At 48.2% G+C, this 12564-nt stretch overlaps 1 protein-coding gene across 1 annotated transcript; it reads right to left on the reverse strand.

Moving 5' to 3' along the window:
* Positions 1-102: 102 nt before the first annotated feature.
* On the reverse strand, positions 103-3132 carry atpaf1 (ATP synthase mitochondrial F1 complex assembly factor 1). The gene is made up of 9 exons (XM_086224986.1): positions 2904-3132; positions 2577-2685; positions 2412-2474; positions 2162-2224; positions 1866-1916; positions 1711-1758; positions 1529-1624; positions 1160-1267; positions 103-1091 (listed from the first exon to the last, which is right to left on the reverse strand). Exons 1-9 carry the CDS (start codon positions 3110-3112, stop codon positions 891-893), a joined length of 948 nt encoding a protein of 315 aa, XP_086081112.1. The 5' UTR covers positions 3113-3132; the 3' UTR covers positions 103-890.
* Between the last annotated feature and the right edge of the window lie 9432 nt (positions 3133-12564).

The following is a 12564-nucleotide window of genomic DNA, read 5'->3' on the forward strand; positions in this document are numbered from 1 at the left end:
CCAGTTCACCGTTTCAGTAGCCAATCACAGCTCGCGCTGCTGGAGGGTTGGTTTTCTTCTGTAAAACACAATAAATGTTCCAAAAGAATGAAGATGAACCAGAGCAGCTTCACTACTGGAGAACTAGAGGACAGTTTATTTCATGTCATTGCTTCTCACGTTTTACATGAACATTGTAGTGCTAAATTCCCAGGAAATATCAGCTGTAGTTGTTTGAATGTCCTTACATGTCTTGGCCAGCAGAGGTCACTGTAAACTGAGCACAGAACTGTTGTGAAAGCATGTAACTACATGATAAATATCATTTTTGAATCAGATGCGTCTCTCATGATAGTACTCTTAAAATTCTCTAACTACTCCTGTCAGTCTCGGTCACTAAAGTTTAAAGTTTTACAGCGAAGTGTTTTGCCTCATTTGGTTCGTGTACTTCCTGTTAACACTGAATACTTTGGAATTTTTGAAGGGACACACAAAAGAATACTGGATTACTCCCAGCGAAATTCCAACAATCCGGAATTCCACGAGCCGTCACACACACTATCCAGTCGGGCTCGTCTCTCCTGAGTCTATTTCTCCCGTAGCACTTCCTCCGGCATGGAGGGTTAACGACACTACCGGTTATTCCAGGGCTGCTCGTCCATCGGAGACCTTCGTCGCCGATGGAGAGGAAAGGAAACTCGTTACATTTTTATCATGAGAATGTTCTTGTGGTCACAGATTTATTGGCAGTGAAAAGACGTGTGGATGAGCCGAGAAGGTCGAGTCCCTGGAAATGATTCACCAGAAGCCGCTTGCGCTCCTCAAAAGTTCATGTGCTGGATTCACAGTCGCGGCGGTAAATCCGGTGAACGGCAGCTGGGATGTTCTTGGGAAGGCTGCCGACGCTGAGTTCAGTCCTTCGGGTCACACCGCACGGCTGCAGGGGCGAGCGCCGGCCCCAGCCCACTCTGCTCCAGCTCTGCGATCACCGACATGTGTTTGAACTCTCTTGGGTCGTGGTTAAACGTCTCCACCAATCGGTACGTCTCCTGCCTCTGAGTTGCGTAGAACAGCTGCACCTGATTGGCCAAGCACTGAGCCTGGTGGGCAGTCTGGAGGGAGGAGGGTCAGGGTTTATATATCCGTCTTAAATTTGAACTTTTACTGACACGGTACTTACAATGAACTTGAGGTCCAACTCGGCTGTCATGAGGACGACGCCCTTCTCGTACTGGAGGTCCGGGTAGTGGTAGAGGATCAACTGACTGGGAGCGTTCTCTCCCAGCGTCTGGACGCCAGCAGCAGAGCACAACCGCCGTTACAACCTCACCAGCTACCAGACATCAATGTCACTGATGGCGGTGCTACGTTCATAACCAGCGTATTTAACGGTCTTACTTGAGTTAATTCCTCTTGAACATTTAAAACAAACCCTCTCACGACCAGGCGTGAACACGCATCAGTCGTGGGAGAGAGGAGGTGACGCAACCAAAGACAGCGGACGTGCTGGTGAAGCGCCACGGCGTAAACGTGCTCACGTTGGATTCACCTGAATGTTGATGAGGGAGGAGAAGTGGAGCTCGTGTCCGGACCACTGACCCACGAAGAACTCGTAACCCTCCTTCTGAGGCAATGCGAACAGGAACTGAGGACAAAGACCACAAGAGAGTTTGAGAACAAGAAGAACCCACGTTCCCGCCGTGTTTGTAGGAACGTCTGCGGTGACCTCACCATCGGGCAGCTCCTCGAGCGGCGGATAATCAGCTCGTACGTCTCTGACTGCAGAGCGAGGAATGAAGGACTGTTACAATCCTACATTTTGAATATTCAAGTACATTCAGAAGTTCCTGAGGTAGTCTGACGCCACCGCAGCCTGCTGGACTCACCGGGATGACGGCGCTGACGGTGTCTTTGGTGGAATAATAGCTCATCCAAAGCTGGATGGAGGAAACAAAACCACGTTAAAATGAGCATAAACACATTACAGGAAGTGATGCGGGTGACAGGCGGCTGCTGGTGGGTTGAGCGAGCAGAGACAGGTTCATTCTTGGTGGAGGTGAGAAGCAAACTGATGAGGAGCAGCTGTGGTCCCTGAACGCATCGTTCGTGGGTGTGGCCTGATGCTCTGGAGCCTGGAGTTACCAGGCTAACGCTGCTCCCACCTCGCCGCCATCAGACTCACCTCAGCAATCTCCTCACCCGTCTTGTCCTGGATCATCTCCAGGTTTAAGATGGAGCCCAGTGTCTGATGAAGAACAAGTCACACCGTCGTCATCATCATCATCATCCTGGAAACACTGAAGCTCAACTTCCTGTCTCAGTCTGTCATGCTGCTCAGTTTCTGTCCCCCCACACAGGAGAAGGTGTTGCTACAGAACCGAGTCAGGTGATAAGACATGGACTCGTCAGCAGCGGCAAGTGTGTCGTGTCACCTTGTTTCTAGTGAAACCTCCTGATGCTCCATCACTGGTGGCCATCTTGTCTCGCTTCTCCATCTGCAGAGATTGACAAATCCACACAAGTGTTTTCTGTCAATGCCGTCACACTGTTGCCTGGTTACAGGCGACACCTGGATGAAGGAGACCCTGCTACTGCACCTCCTGCTCCATGAGCCTCACGAACTCGGCCTGCTTGGACCGTCCCAGCTGCTCCTGCTTGATCTCGTGCCGTTTCTCCAGTCGAGTCTTGAACTCCTCAGGTTTGGTGCTGAAACCAAAATCAAGACAGCAGACATGGCGCGTTGGGTTCGGCCTCTTCAGCTGTGACGCACACATTTAAATGATCTCATTATGAACCTGATTTCACACAAAAGGAATTTCCTGTAAATATTCAAGGACACACCGGAGTTCGCCCGGACGGAGGTAAAACCAGAGACCCGGAGATCCAGTAGACTGCAGCTAGCAGCTAGCAGCTAGCCGACTGACCTGCGCAGTTTCTGGATCTTGTCCTGGTACCGGCTGTAGAACGGGTTCTCCTCCAGCTCCGGGTCCTTCCGCATCGAAAACGTTCGGAACTGCGGCGGAACCAACCCGGGGATCAGCGGCCGGATACCAGCCGTCCTGACCGCTAACATGCCCCGATACCAGCACGACATCTGCACCAAGGCGGCCGCCATCTTCCCATCGTCCCACATCTATTAAGGTCCGGCGCGCAGCTGCTTTACACCTTTGTTCCGCGTGGGAAATCAAATAAACTTAAGCTGTATTTAATACATCACAATATCTTACGTGTGAAAATATGAACGATTGGGAAGAAAGAAAATTACAAAGTTGGTTGGTTTACTGACAGAAAAAAATATTAAAGTGCATATTTTATATTCGTTGAACTTAAGGGTTTTGTTGAAATCTCTTGGATTAGACAACATATAATAAAACAACAAAACATGATATTAAAGAGGTCATGTCAAATTAAAAAAATAACTATTTGATTTTAAAATCATTTTCAATAAACGTGACGTAACAGCTCATTGTTTATGAAACAAGAATTGGCCCTCACGGTCTTCATTTATGACGTCATGAACGAAGCAGCTGCCGTCCCTTTCGTCTCAGTGTCTGTGAGTGAGTGACAGAATGCTGACGGAGAGTTGAGGTCTCGTGTCTGAGTCTCTCGGGACTCTTGTAGACACTCAGACACTCGTGGATGTCCTGACACGCCGCGGCCGCTAGAGGTCCTCGTCCCCCCGGCCTCCGCGCGCAGCTGGGATTGACAGATGAATAAATGAGAAGATAAACACGCTCAACAGGCCCGCGCGCGCTGACTCACACCAGTGTTTATGTGTGTGTTTCGTCATGTTGGCAGTAAATTTCATGAGGCGTGTGTGTTTCCTTCATGAGTGTTTCTGTGTTTACCTCCAACAGCCAATCATTTCCCAATCACTGATCAATAAACAAAGCATCTGGGAGTGTGTGTGTGTGTGGTTTCTCTACACTGCATCTCATGAAACACATATACATAACAAACGGTTCCATTAACTCTGGACTGTAATTAAAAATGCATGTGCTGCAGTCCTTCTGTTAATTTCCTTTTTATTTTCACACTTTTGTTTTTCTGCTGGTTTATGAAACTCTGATGATTCACGCCTCAGCAGACTTAAGCTGTGGCCACAACATCACAACTTGTTCCGACATTTTGATTCATGTGTGTAAGCAAGTTCTATCTGTTGGCCTGGGGGGAAAAAACTCAACTAAATTGAGGGATCAAGTTATATCTTGTGCCCTCCAGTAAAAATCTCCCTTCGAACTGGGTGATGACATCACCTCTGAGGAGCAGACGCGTGCTGAGAGAACGCATTTATTTAGTCCAACCAGAGAGCAACGACCGGACGAGCGTCTCCACCGGTAGAAATGAAAGTTATTTACTCTTCAGTTGCTACGTTCACTGACGGAGCCACGAAAAAATGAGCAACTGTGAGTCGGTCCTGAAATCATCAGGGATGAGAAACCAAAGCAGCCGCAGGAGTTCAGACCGAAAACTTAAAGATGCAGTCAGAAAAAAGGTGAAGACCAAAAGATGAATTCACAGAAAAGGAACCGCCACTGAAGCTCATCGAATTATTTTGTGTTCAACAGATTTCTCTGCTTCTGTTTTTTCTTCCTCTCCTCTCAGTGACCTCCTCCTCCTCCTCCTCCTCCTCCTCCTGCATTCTCCCGCTCTCTTTGTTATGGGGGTCCTGCATGCAGGATGTATATTTAATGTGCGGCTCTGGAGGCTTTTACCATTAATTATACAGAAACACTAAGCTCTCCATTTGCTGGACAGATGTTATTTTTTACTTAAGGAGAGAAAGGGGACTGTTCCATAATTCAGAGGTAATCCCGCTCACCAGAGAACAAATAAATAAATGAATAAATAAATAAAGCAAAAGCAAAAACCACAAACATTTGCTCCTCTGCTGCTGCGGGCGCCGTCGTACAACAACAGCCGACACACACGCACAGATCTCAGCCTGTAAGTGCTCTCAGTGTGAGAAATATGGAACAGCTGCTCCGGCTGTTCATTTTTTATTCAATCTGTTTCTCTCTCTCTCTCTCTCTCTCACTCACACACACACGCACACACACACACACACACACACTGTAAGCATCAAACAATTTGAAATACTCTGCACACAAACGTAGAAGAATAAATAAAAGCAATGTAGCCTATTAGAGCAGAAATGAAGCAAGTTGGAACTTTTATGGACACAAACTTCCGTGATGCAGCAAAGTCTCGTCGCTCCGATTCACAGGAAGTGAAGTGATGTCATCACCTCTTCAGATCTCTGCTTCCAGCTTCAGGTGTGACGAGCGGCCGCTGTTCCATTTAAACAGCTTTGATTTTTGATCCGATACAAAAAGATACTTAATGTTTAACAGATTACTCAAAAAAAATAATGATTTAATTAGAAATAATAATTATTGCAGCCCAAAAGTCCAACCTCAGTTGAATTAAGAGAGAAAAAAAAACCCAGAGTGGAAACTGGCGAGTGAGAGCAGCTCAGAGAGCTCAGGTACACAAGGAGAGACCGATAATCAGAGAACAGACAAGAATGAAAACATTTCCTGGTTTCAGGAGTTTAGTTCAGTTTTTGAGGTTTATAGAGAAAAGGAGAAGTAAAAGTCTTCCAGTTGAGTCGCTGGCTTCTTCTCATCTTTTGGATAAAAAGAAATATTTGGAATATTTCAGTTTAGCTGGGATTCACGTAGAGACACCCCAGCTTTAATATTTCTAATGGCAGGAACTACACACTGGATTTAAAGCCGCTTCATTTGAGCCACAACCGTGCGAGCGTTGGCGCAGGAAGCATCGAGGCGGCTGTGACGCCGCCGCAGTGTCAGGAAAACATCGTCATTGGGGAGAATTGAAGAAGAAAAACCTCTCGCTGCTTTGCGTCAAATCTCTAGATCAAAGAATCCAGGAAGTCCTTAAAGAGCTGAGACAGATCTCACATCGAGCTTGACTTTATTATCTCTCACACCTGTAGTTTGTCCGTCACGGCTGCACGATTCGCCATGTCACTCATAATTTCTCCCAGACTTCAGCTGGAAGAATGAGACGTCTGTTCTCTTTGGCTGCTTGACTTCAAACTACAGACGTGTCGGCTGCGTCCTCCGGGTCAGTCAGTCGCCTTTTATTCTGGAGAAAAAGGCAGCAGGGAGTTTAAATGCACCCCTGGTGTGTGATGCAGCTGCAATGTAGGACAATGCAAACATGCACGACTTCATTTGAAGAGCAAATCTGCCGCCGCCGCCGCCGCTCTGCCTCATCCAGCGGTTTCATTTCAAGCCTTGGGGTTTCAGGGTCTTGGGACCACTCACCAGCCCTCCCTCTGCTAGCTGAAATAGCACCCCTGGGTCGGAGGATGACCCTTATCCACACCTCCTGCACACACACACACACACACACACACACACACACACACACACACACACACACACACACACACTCTCAGCTGTGGAAAAGGCTGGCAGAGGAATCCCAGCATTTTAAAGGGGATCCCATTAAAAGTGCATGAGTGTGTCTGTCTAGGAATCAAGACACTGACTGTGCTGCTCTGCCGATAGCTGTGTGTGTGTGTGTGTGTGTGTGTGTGTGTGTGTGTTATTTATTCATGCTGAGAGTTATTAGGGCATGTGTGTGACGCATGTTAGCCAGTTCATGCCGGACACATGAAGGAGAGAACATGTCACTGTTTTTTCTCCTGGTCTGAGACTGCAGATATTTATAGGGTCATCAACTTGACCTTTGACCCCTGCAAACATCCTGCAAACACACTTCAAACACCACACAGAGAGCGATGGCACATCCAGGGATGTTTTACAGCAGCGATTAATGAGTCGTGTGCACGAGCTGCTCGCCTTCATCTCACTCAGTGAAAGACATGAAGCTCCTGCAGCAGAAGGGAAGCGGCGGCGGCGGCGGCGTTGGAGGATGCAAGAGAAAGAGAACATTGCAAACTCACGTAAAAATAAAAACAGTGAATGGTGAAGGTCCTTTCCTCCTGCAGCGGCTCAGATGTTCAGCACTATTAGAATCTTCTGCTTCAGAAACGAGTGACAACTGTTTTTCTCACAAGCCAGAAACAAAAGAGGAAATAGATGAAACAAAAGAAATGGAACAAAAGAAATGAAACAAAATAAAAGGAACAAAGTAAAAAGATGAAACAAAATAAATGAAACAAAGTAAGTAAAAAGATGAAACAAAATAATTGAAACAAAATAAGTAAAAAGATTAAACTGCTGAAACAAAAATAGAAAACGAAAGTCAGGAGGACAACGTGTCATTTTAAAATATCAGAAAATTCAAAGAGGAGTTCGAGGGCAATATTTAGTGTTTAGACAAATTATCTACGATTATAAATCAAATAAATCCTAATTTGAAACCATAGAAAAATCCCTTAAAATGTCATCTTTTCAGAGAATTATTCACAGAAGCTGATTTACAGGACAAACAGCCAGTCGGGACACCAGTCCAGGCAGGTCAAGACTTGACCGTGCGTGCTTGCAGGCTTCTTAAAAACCGTTCGCTCATATTCAGCCCTGGATTTTTTTTAGCTTCTTGAAAATGCAACAAGCGGATAAATAAACCGTACAATTGAACTGTGAGCGCTGGAAGAGCAGCTGGTCGACTCACCCCAACCGCCGCCGCCTTCGTGTGGAGCTCCGGGAGGAGGAAGAGGAGCGGCGCGATGCTCGGAGCAGCGCGGAGCGGAGAGCACTGCGGCGGGCTGCTGCGGGTCGCCGGCACTGCTGCGTTCGGCCAGCAGGCGGCGCTGCTCGCACATAAACGCCACGGAGCTCCGAGGCCACGGAGCAGAGGCAGCAGGTCCCGGTGAGCCGACACCTTCAGAAAACTCGCCCGCGTCTCGGGCCAGAGGCCTGATCGAGTGCATTGATTAAAAAAACTTTTACATTTATTGAAATATTATCAATCGATAAGAGATTAAAATGAATTTGTCAATCATCTCATCTGGATTTCTTTTGAGTTCGTTTCTTTTTCTCTCTCGTCTCCTTGTTTCCTTCCCTCCTCTCCTCACTGCCTCTTCACTTTATTCCTGCTTTCAGCCTATTTCTTCCTCTTAAATCTCTCCTTCATCAACCCGCTGCTCCTCCATGGTAACTCCTCTTCTTATCGTATCAGTTTTCCTCTCCTTTGTTTTCCCTGGACTCCTCTCTTTATCTTCCTTTTTACTCCTTTTTTCCTTTATGTGTCTCGGTACAGAAAAGAGGATACGAGAGGTTCTGAATGTCTCCTTTCCTATTTCCTCTTCTATGTCATCTTTCCTATTTCCTTCCCCTTCATCTTTTCCTTTACTTTTGCTTTTTCTCTACACTTTCTTCTACTTTCTTTCCTCTTCTTCTTCCACTTCCTCCCATGATTCCTTGTCTCCTGCCTTCTTTTCTCATCTACCCCCTTTACTCCCCTAATTTCCCCTTCTCCTCCATCATTCCCTCAATCAGTACCTCTCCTCTCCTCTCCTTTACCTTTTCCTCCATCTTCACCTCTCCCTCTACCTGTTCCTCTCCTTCGTCCTGGCTTCACTCCAAGGACGGATGGAAGGGGAGCATCCGGAACGCGCTCAGTGGCGCTGACAGCTGTCACTTTGGCTGGCGCTAATGCAGACGAGCTAACCTGAAATGAGCAGGGACAGGCCTGGAGCTGTGTGTGTCACTGACCGCCTCCCCCCCCTCCTCCCCCTCCTCCCCTTCCTCGGAGGGAGGTACAGAGGGTGCATGGCGGTGAGGGGCTGAGGTGCAGGGTGCTGTTGTGGGTTGGGAGAGATAAGGCGGCAGATATAAGAGGGGTCAGCGGGGTCACGGTGTGGTTAGCGCCAGCAGCGCAGCTCTGAAAGTGATCCAGCTGCCTCGCTAAAGAGAGGAAGAAAACAAGATGAGGTGAGAGGGAGGAGGATGAGGAGGAAGGATGAGGAGGGAGAGAGGAGGGAGGATGAGGAGGAAGGAGAGAGGAGGCAGGATGAGGAGGAAGGAGAGAGGAGGGAGGATGAGGAGGGAGAGAGGAGGGAGGATGAGGAGGAAGGAGAGAGGAGGCAGGATGAGGAGGGAGAGAGGAGGGAGGATGAGGAGGAAGGAGAGAGGAGGCAGGATGAGGAGGAAGAGAGGAGGGAGGATGAGGAGCGAGAGAGGAGGCAGGATGAGGAGCGAGAGAGGAGGCAGGATGAGGAGCGAGAGAGGAGGCAGGATGAGGAGGGAGAGAGGAGGCAGGATGAGGAGGAAGAGAGGAGGCAGGATGAGGAGGAAGAGAGGAGGGAGGATGAGGAGGGAGGAGGTTAAATGAAGGCTTTTCTTCTTTACTTTCAGAATCTCTCAGAAACTCTGTACTCGTGCAGCCGTCATCATTTGTGACATCACTAATTACCCCTGTTGACCAGGTAGAGACGCAGTCGTTAGTGCTTCTGGTTGTGGTTATTTGTCCGCCATCTTGTGCAGGTGTTTCACCAGACACACTGGACCAGTGTGGCTCCGTCTTCCCTCAGTTCTGCATGGAGTAGTCGACCTGGTTTCAGCATTTTTCAAAGAATAGACAGGTCCGGTTTGGTTCTGTGTCTATAGAGGCTCTACATGGGTCCTGGTTCAGATCCCAGGTGGTGCAGGAGGTGCAGGAGGTGCAGGTGTCACAGCGTGGATGAAGCTGGAGTTCAACACTGAGAAGAATCATCATCATCATGAAGGAAAAACATTGAACGCCTTCAACTAAACCTCAACAACTCAAGAAATGTGAGTGAAGCACAGCAGGACATGTGACCGCCATGTTTGTGATGGAGGACCCTCAGCTGCCGCCGCCGCCACCGCCGCCGCAGCAGCAGCAGCAGCCGGCAGGAACAACGCCGGCGAAGCAACAGTCACGTCTCTAACTGACTGGTGCTCATTAAAACGCTCGCTGTCGGTCTTTGTCTCCCCTCCTGTACCTTTATGAATGTCAGATGTATGCTCACGTTAACTCTGTGTGTGTGTGTGTGTGTGTGTGTGTGTGTGTGTGTGTGTGTGTGAGTGAGTGTGTGTGCTGATTCAGCTCGTTATCTGATGGAGCTGTAGACAGAATGAGTTTAAATCTCAGCGTTGCCGCAAGCTCTCACACTGCTTCGTCTAGTGTTTACACACACACACACACACACACACACACTACAATAGAACACTTTCCAGTACTTTTTCAGCTTGTGTGTTTAAAATCTCTCATCAACGAGTGTGAATTTTGTCAACTATAGAACCACCTCCAGGTCCTCCAGGTCTTCCAGGACTTTCAGGTCTTCCAGGACTTCCAGGATTCCTGGACTCAACCAGCTGTTGGCTGCACAGATTTACTCTCTTTAAGCCACAAGTGTGAAGTCTGACACTGATGCGGGTGATAAGACCTGGCTCGCCGCCGGCGTTCCATCCAGTTCCTCTCAGAGGTGTTGGACGGGGGTGAAGTCAGTGCAGGTCACTCAAGGTCTTCCCCAGCAACAGGACTAACATTAAGAGTGAACGTGCGTGTGCGAGTGTGTGTGAGTGTGCGAGTGTGTGTGAGTGTGTGTGAGTGTGTGTGAGTGTGTGTTGCAGCATTAGCATTAAAAGTTCAGATGAAGACCCCAGACGGACCACACAGCATAAACACTGTAGCATTAACACACAGTGTGTATTCACGTATGAGGAGGAGTTCTTTTGTTCTGATAACGTTCTGCTGATGGTTCTAGCAGGAACAATGTTAGATTTGCTTTGACATCATTAGAACGTGTCTCATAATCCCATTTACTCCAGTACTGCCTTGCTCAAGGCGCTGCCTATCAGTCAATCAAAGCACGGTGATGCAGATACGAGGAGGCATCGCCGCTTCTCCACCAGGGGCCTCAACACCACGGCGACAAGAGCAGAAGGACAAAGACAAAAATACAACATGTCCGAGCCCATCAGCGGCTTTTTTTGGAGCGTCAGCTGACGTTCCCACGTGTGACCCGGACGTGATGTTCCCTCTCACAACCGCTGCTTTGGAGTGAAGCAAAACTTCATCTGTCTCTCACTCGTAGAGTTTCCTGTGGTTGGTGATGATGTCGCTGTATTTTTGAACAGAAGAGTCCCTGTCAACGAGCACGTGACGCAGACGCCACCATTTGGCTCCAAGGTTCTGACCTCTAATTGAATATGATGGTCATCATTGTATTTTCTCAGATGCCAACAACCTCATAGCAGTTTTACTGTAAAGCAGCCTCTGAACAACCTCGCTGGTCCACGCCGCTGCAGACACACGTGATGACATCACCGTCTCATATTAGAAAGCTGCTAAAGCTGTTGGTTTCAGGATCTTTCAGGAATCAGAAGTTGTCTTTTTAGAGCAGGGAAGCAGATTTATGCTCTGAATAGAGAAGAACCCCCCACTCCTCCAGGTGAAGAACGCCAGCGACACAGGTGGCGTGTTGAACCGGCTTCGTTTGTCAGATGAACGTCTACAGTGACTCAGCAGCGGTGAGCCACATTCCACGTTTGGCAGGTTTGTTTGGTGAATGATCTTTTCAAGATCCCAACTCACGAGCTGATCACGTCGGGACCAAGTGGAGATGTGGATTAGCAGATCACCTGCATGGGGACCGAGCAGCTAATACGTCCACTCGGGGGTTTAGGGGATAATCTCTCTCATTCTGGGATTATCTCAATTTAAACACTGACAAATTTTACATCCAACCCCCTTTGTAATTTGCGCCGTGGGGCTGCAGGGACATTCGTGGAGTAATAATCAGGATAATCTGCTGTAATAGCTGGATTACAGCAGGTTATGGAGACAGAGAGAGAGAGAGAGAGAGAGAGAGAGAGAGAGAGAGAGAGAGAGAGAGAGAGCTTTTGGGCAGAGTTAAACTCTCATTCATTAATCAACTACTTCCACCTCAGAGACGCAGAGGGACGCAGCACGGCGCCGGGAAAGCGATCGCTGTGTTGTTACACACTTGAATTATTCAAAATCACACAGCTTTATTTAAAAAATGTGACCTAAAAATAAGTGTGTAACACATCATTTCTGAGGTGAGCCTTCTGCCAGCGGCCCAGGAGCTCTGGAAGCTCCAGTCAGTTGAGTCGGAGGGGAGGAAGTACTTCTACGGTCGCCATGTAGTAAAACCTGAGCGCGGCGAGTAAGTAGTGGTTGGTGAGAATTAAACCTTGCAGCAACGATCAGGTTTTATTTGACGGACCCGTCCCACCAGCCTCTGCTCCCCCATGCAGATATGCATCATCTCTAGCGTTTGTGGTGGGGGGGCAGTCTCACACACATCTGTCCAACCCAACCAGAAGGGGAATGTTCGCCCCCCTCATGTGGAGCTGCCGTCCCCTCCGTGTGGCCACAGGTCCGGTGTGAAATGCACGCAAACATTTAAATATTTCAGACAGTACTCCGGCCCACCAACTAACCACCCAGCCGAGACACACATGGACACACACACACACATGGACACAAACACACACACACACACACACACGCACGCACGGCGGCGACAGCTTCATAAATAGCCCATGAGGAACGGCCTTGCCACAACCTGTCAAAGGCGCACAATGATTTATTGATTTCTTTATTTGTCACATAAAAGGGAAACACACTCGTTATGTTTCTCTCTTCCCCTCATCT

The sequence above is a fragment of the Aulostomus chinensis genome, chromosome 14 (assembly GCF_037954235.1).
Source record: "Aulostomus chinensis isolate RoL2024-O1b breed Wild chromosome 14, RoL_Achi_v1.0, whole genome shotgun sequence".
Classification (NCBI taxonomy): Eukaryota; Metazoa; Chordata; class Actinopteri; order Syngnathiformes; family Aulostomidae; genus Aulostomus; species Aulostomus chinensis.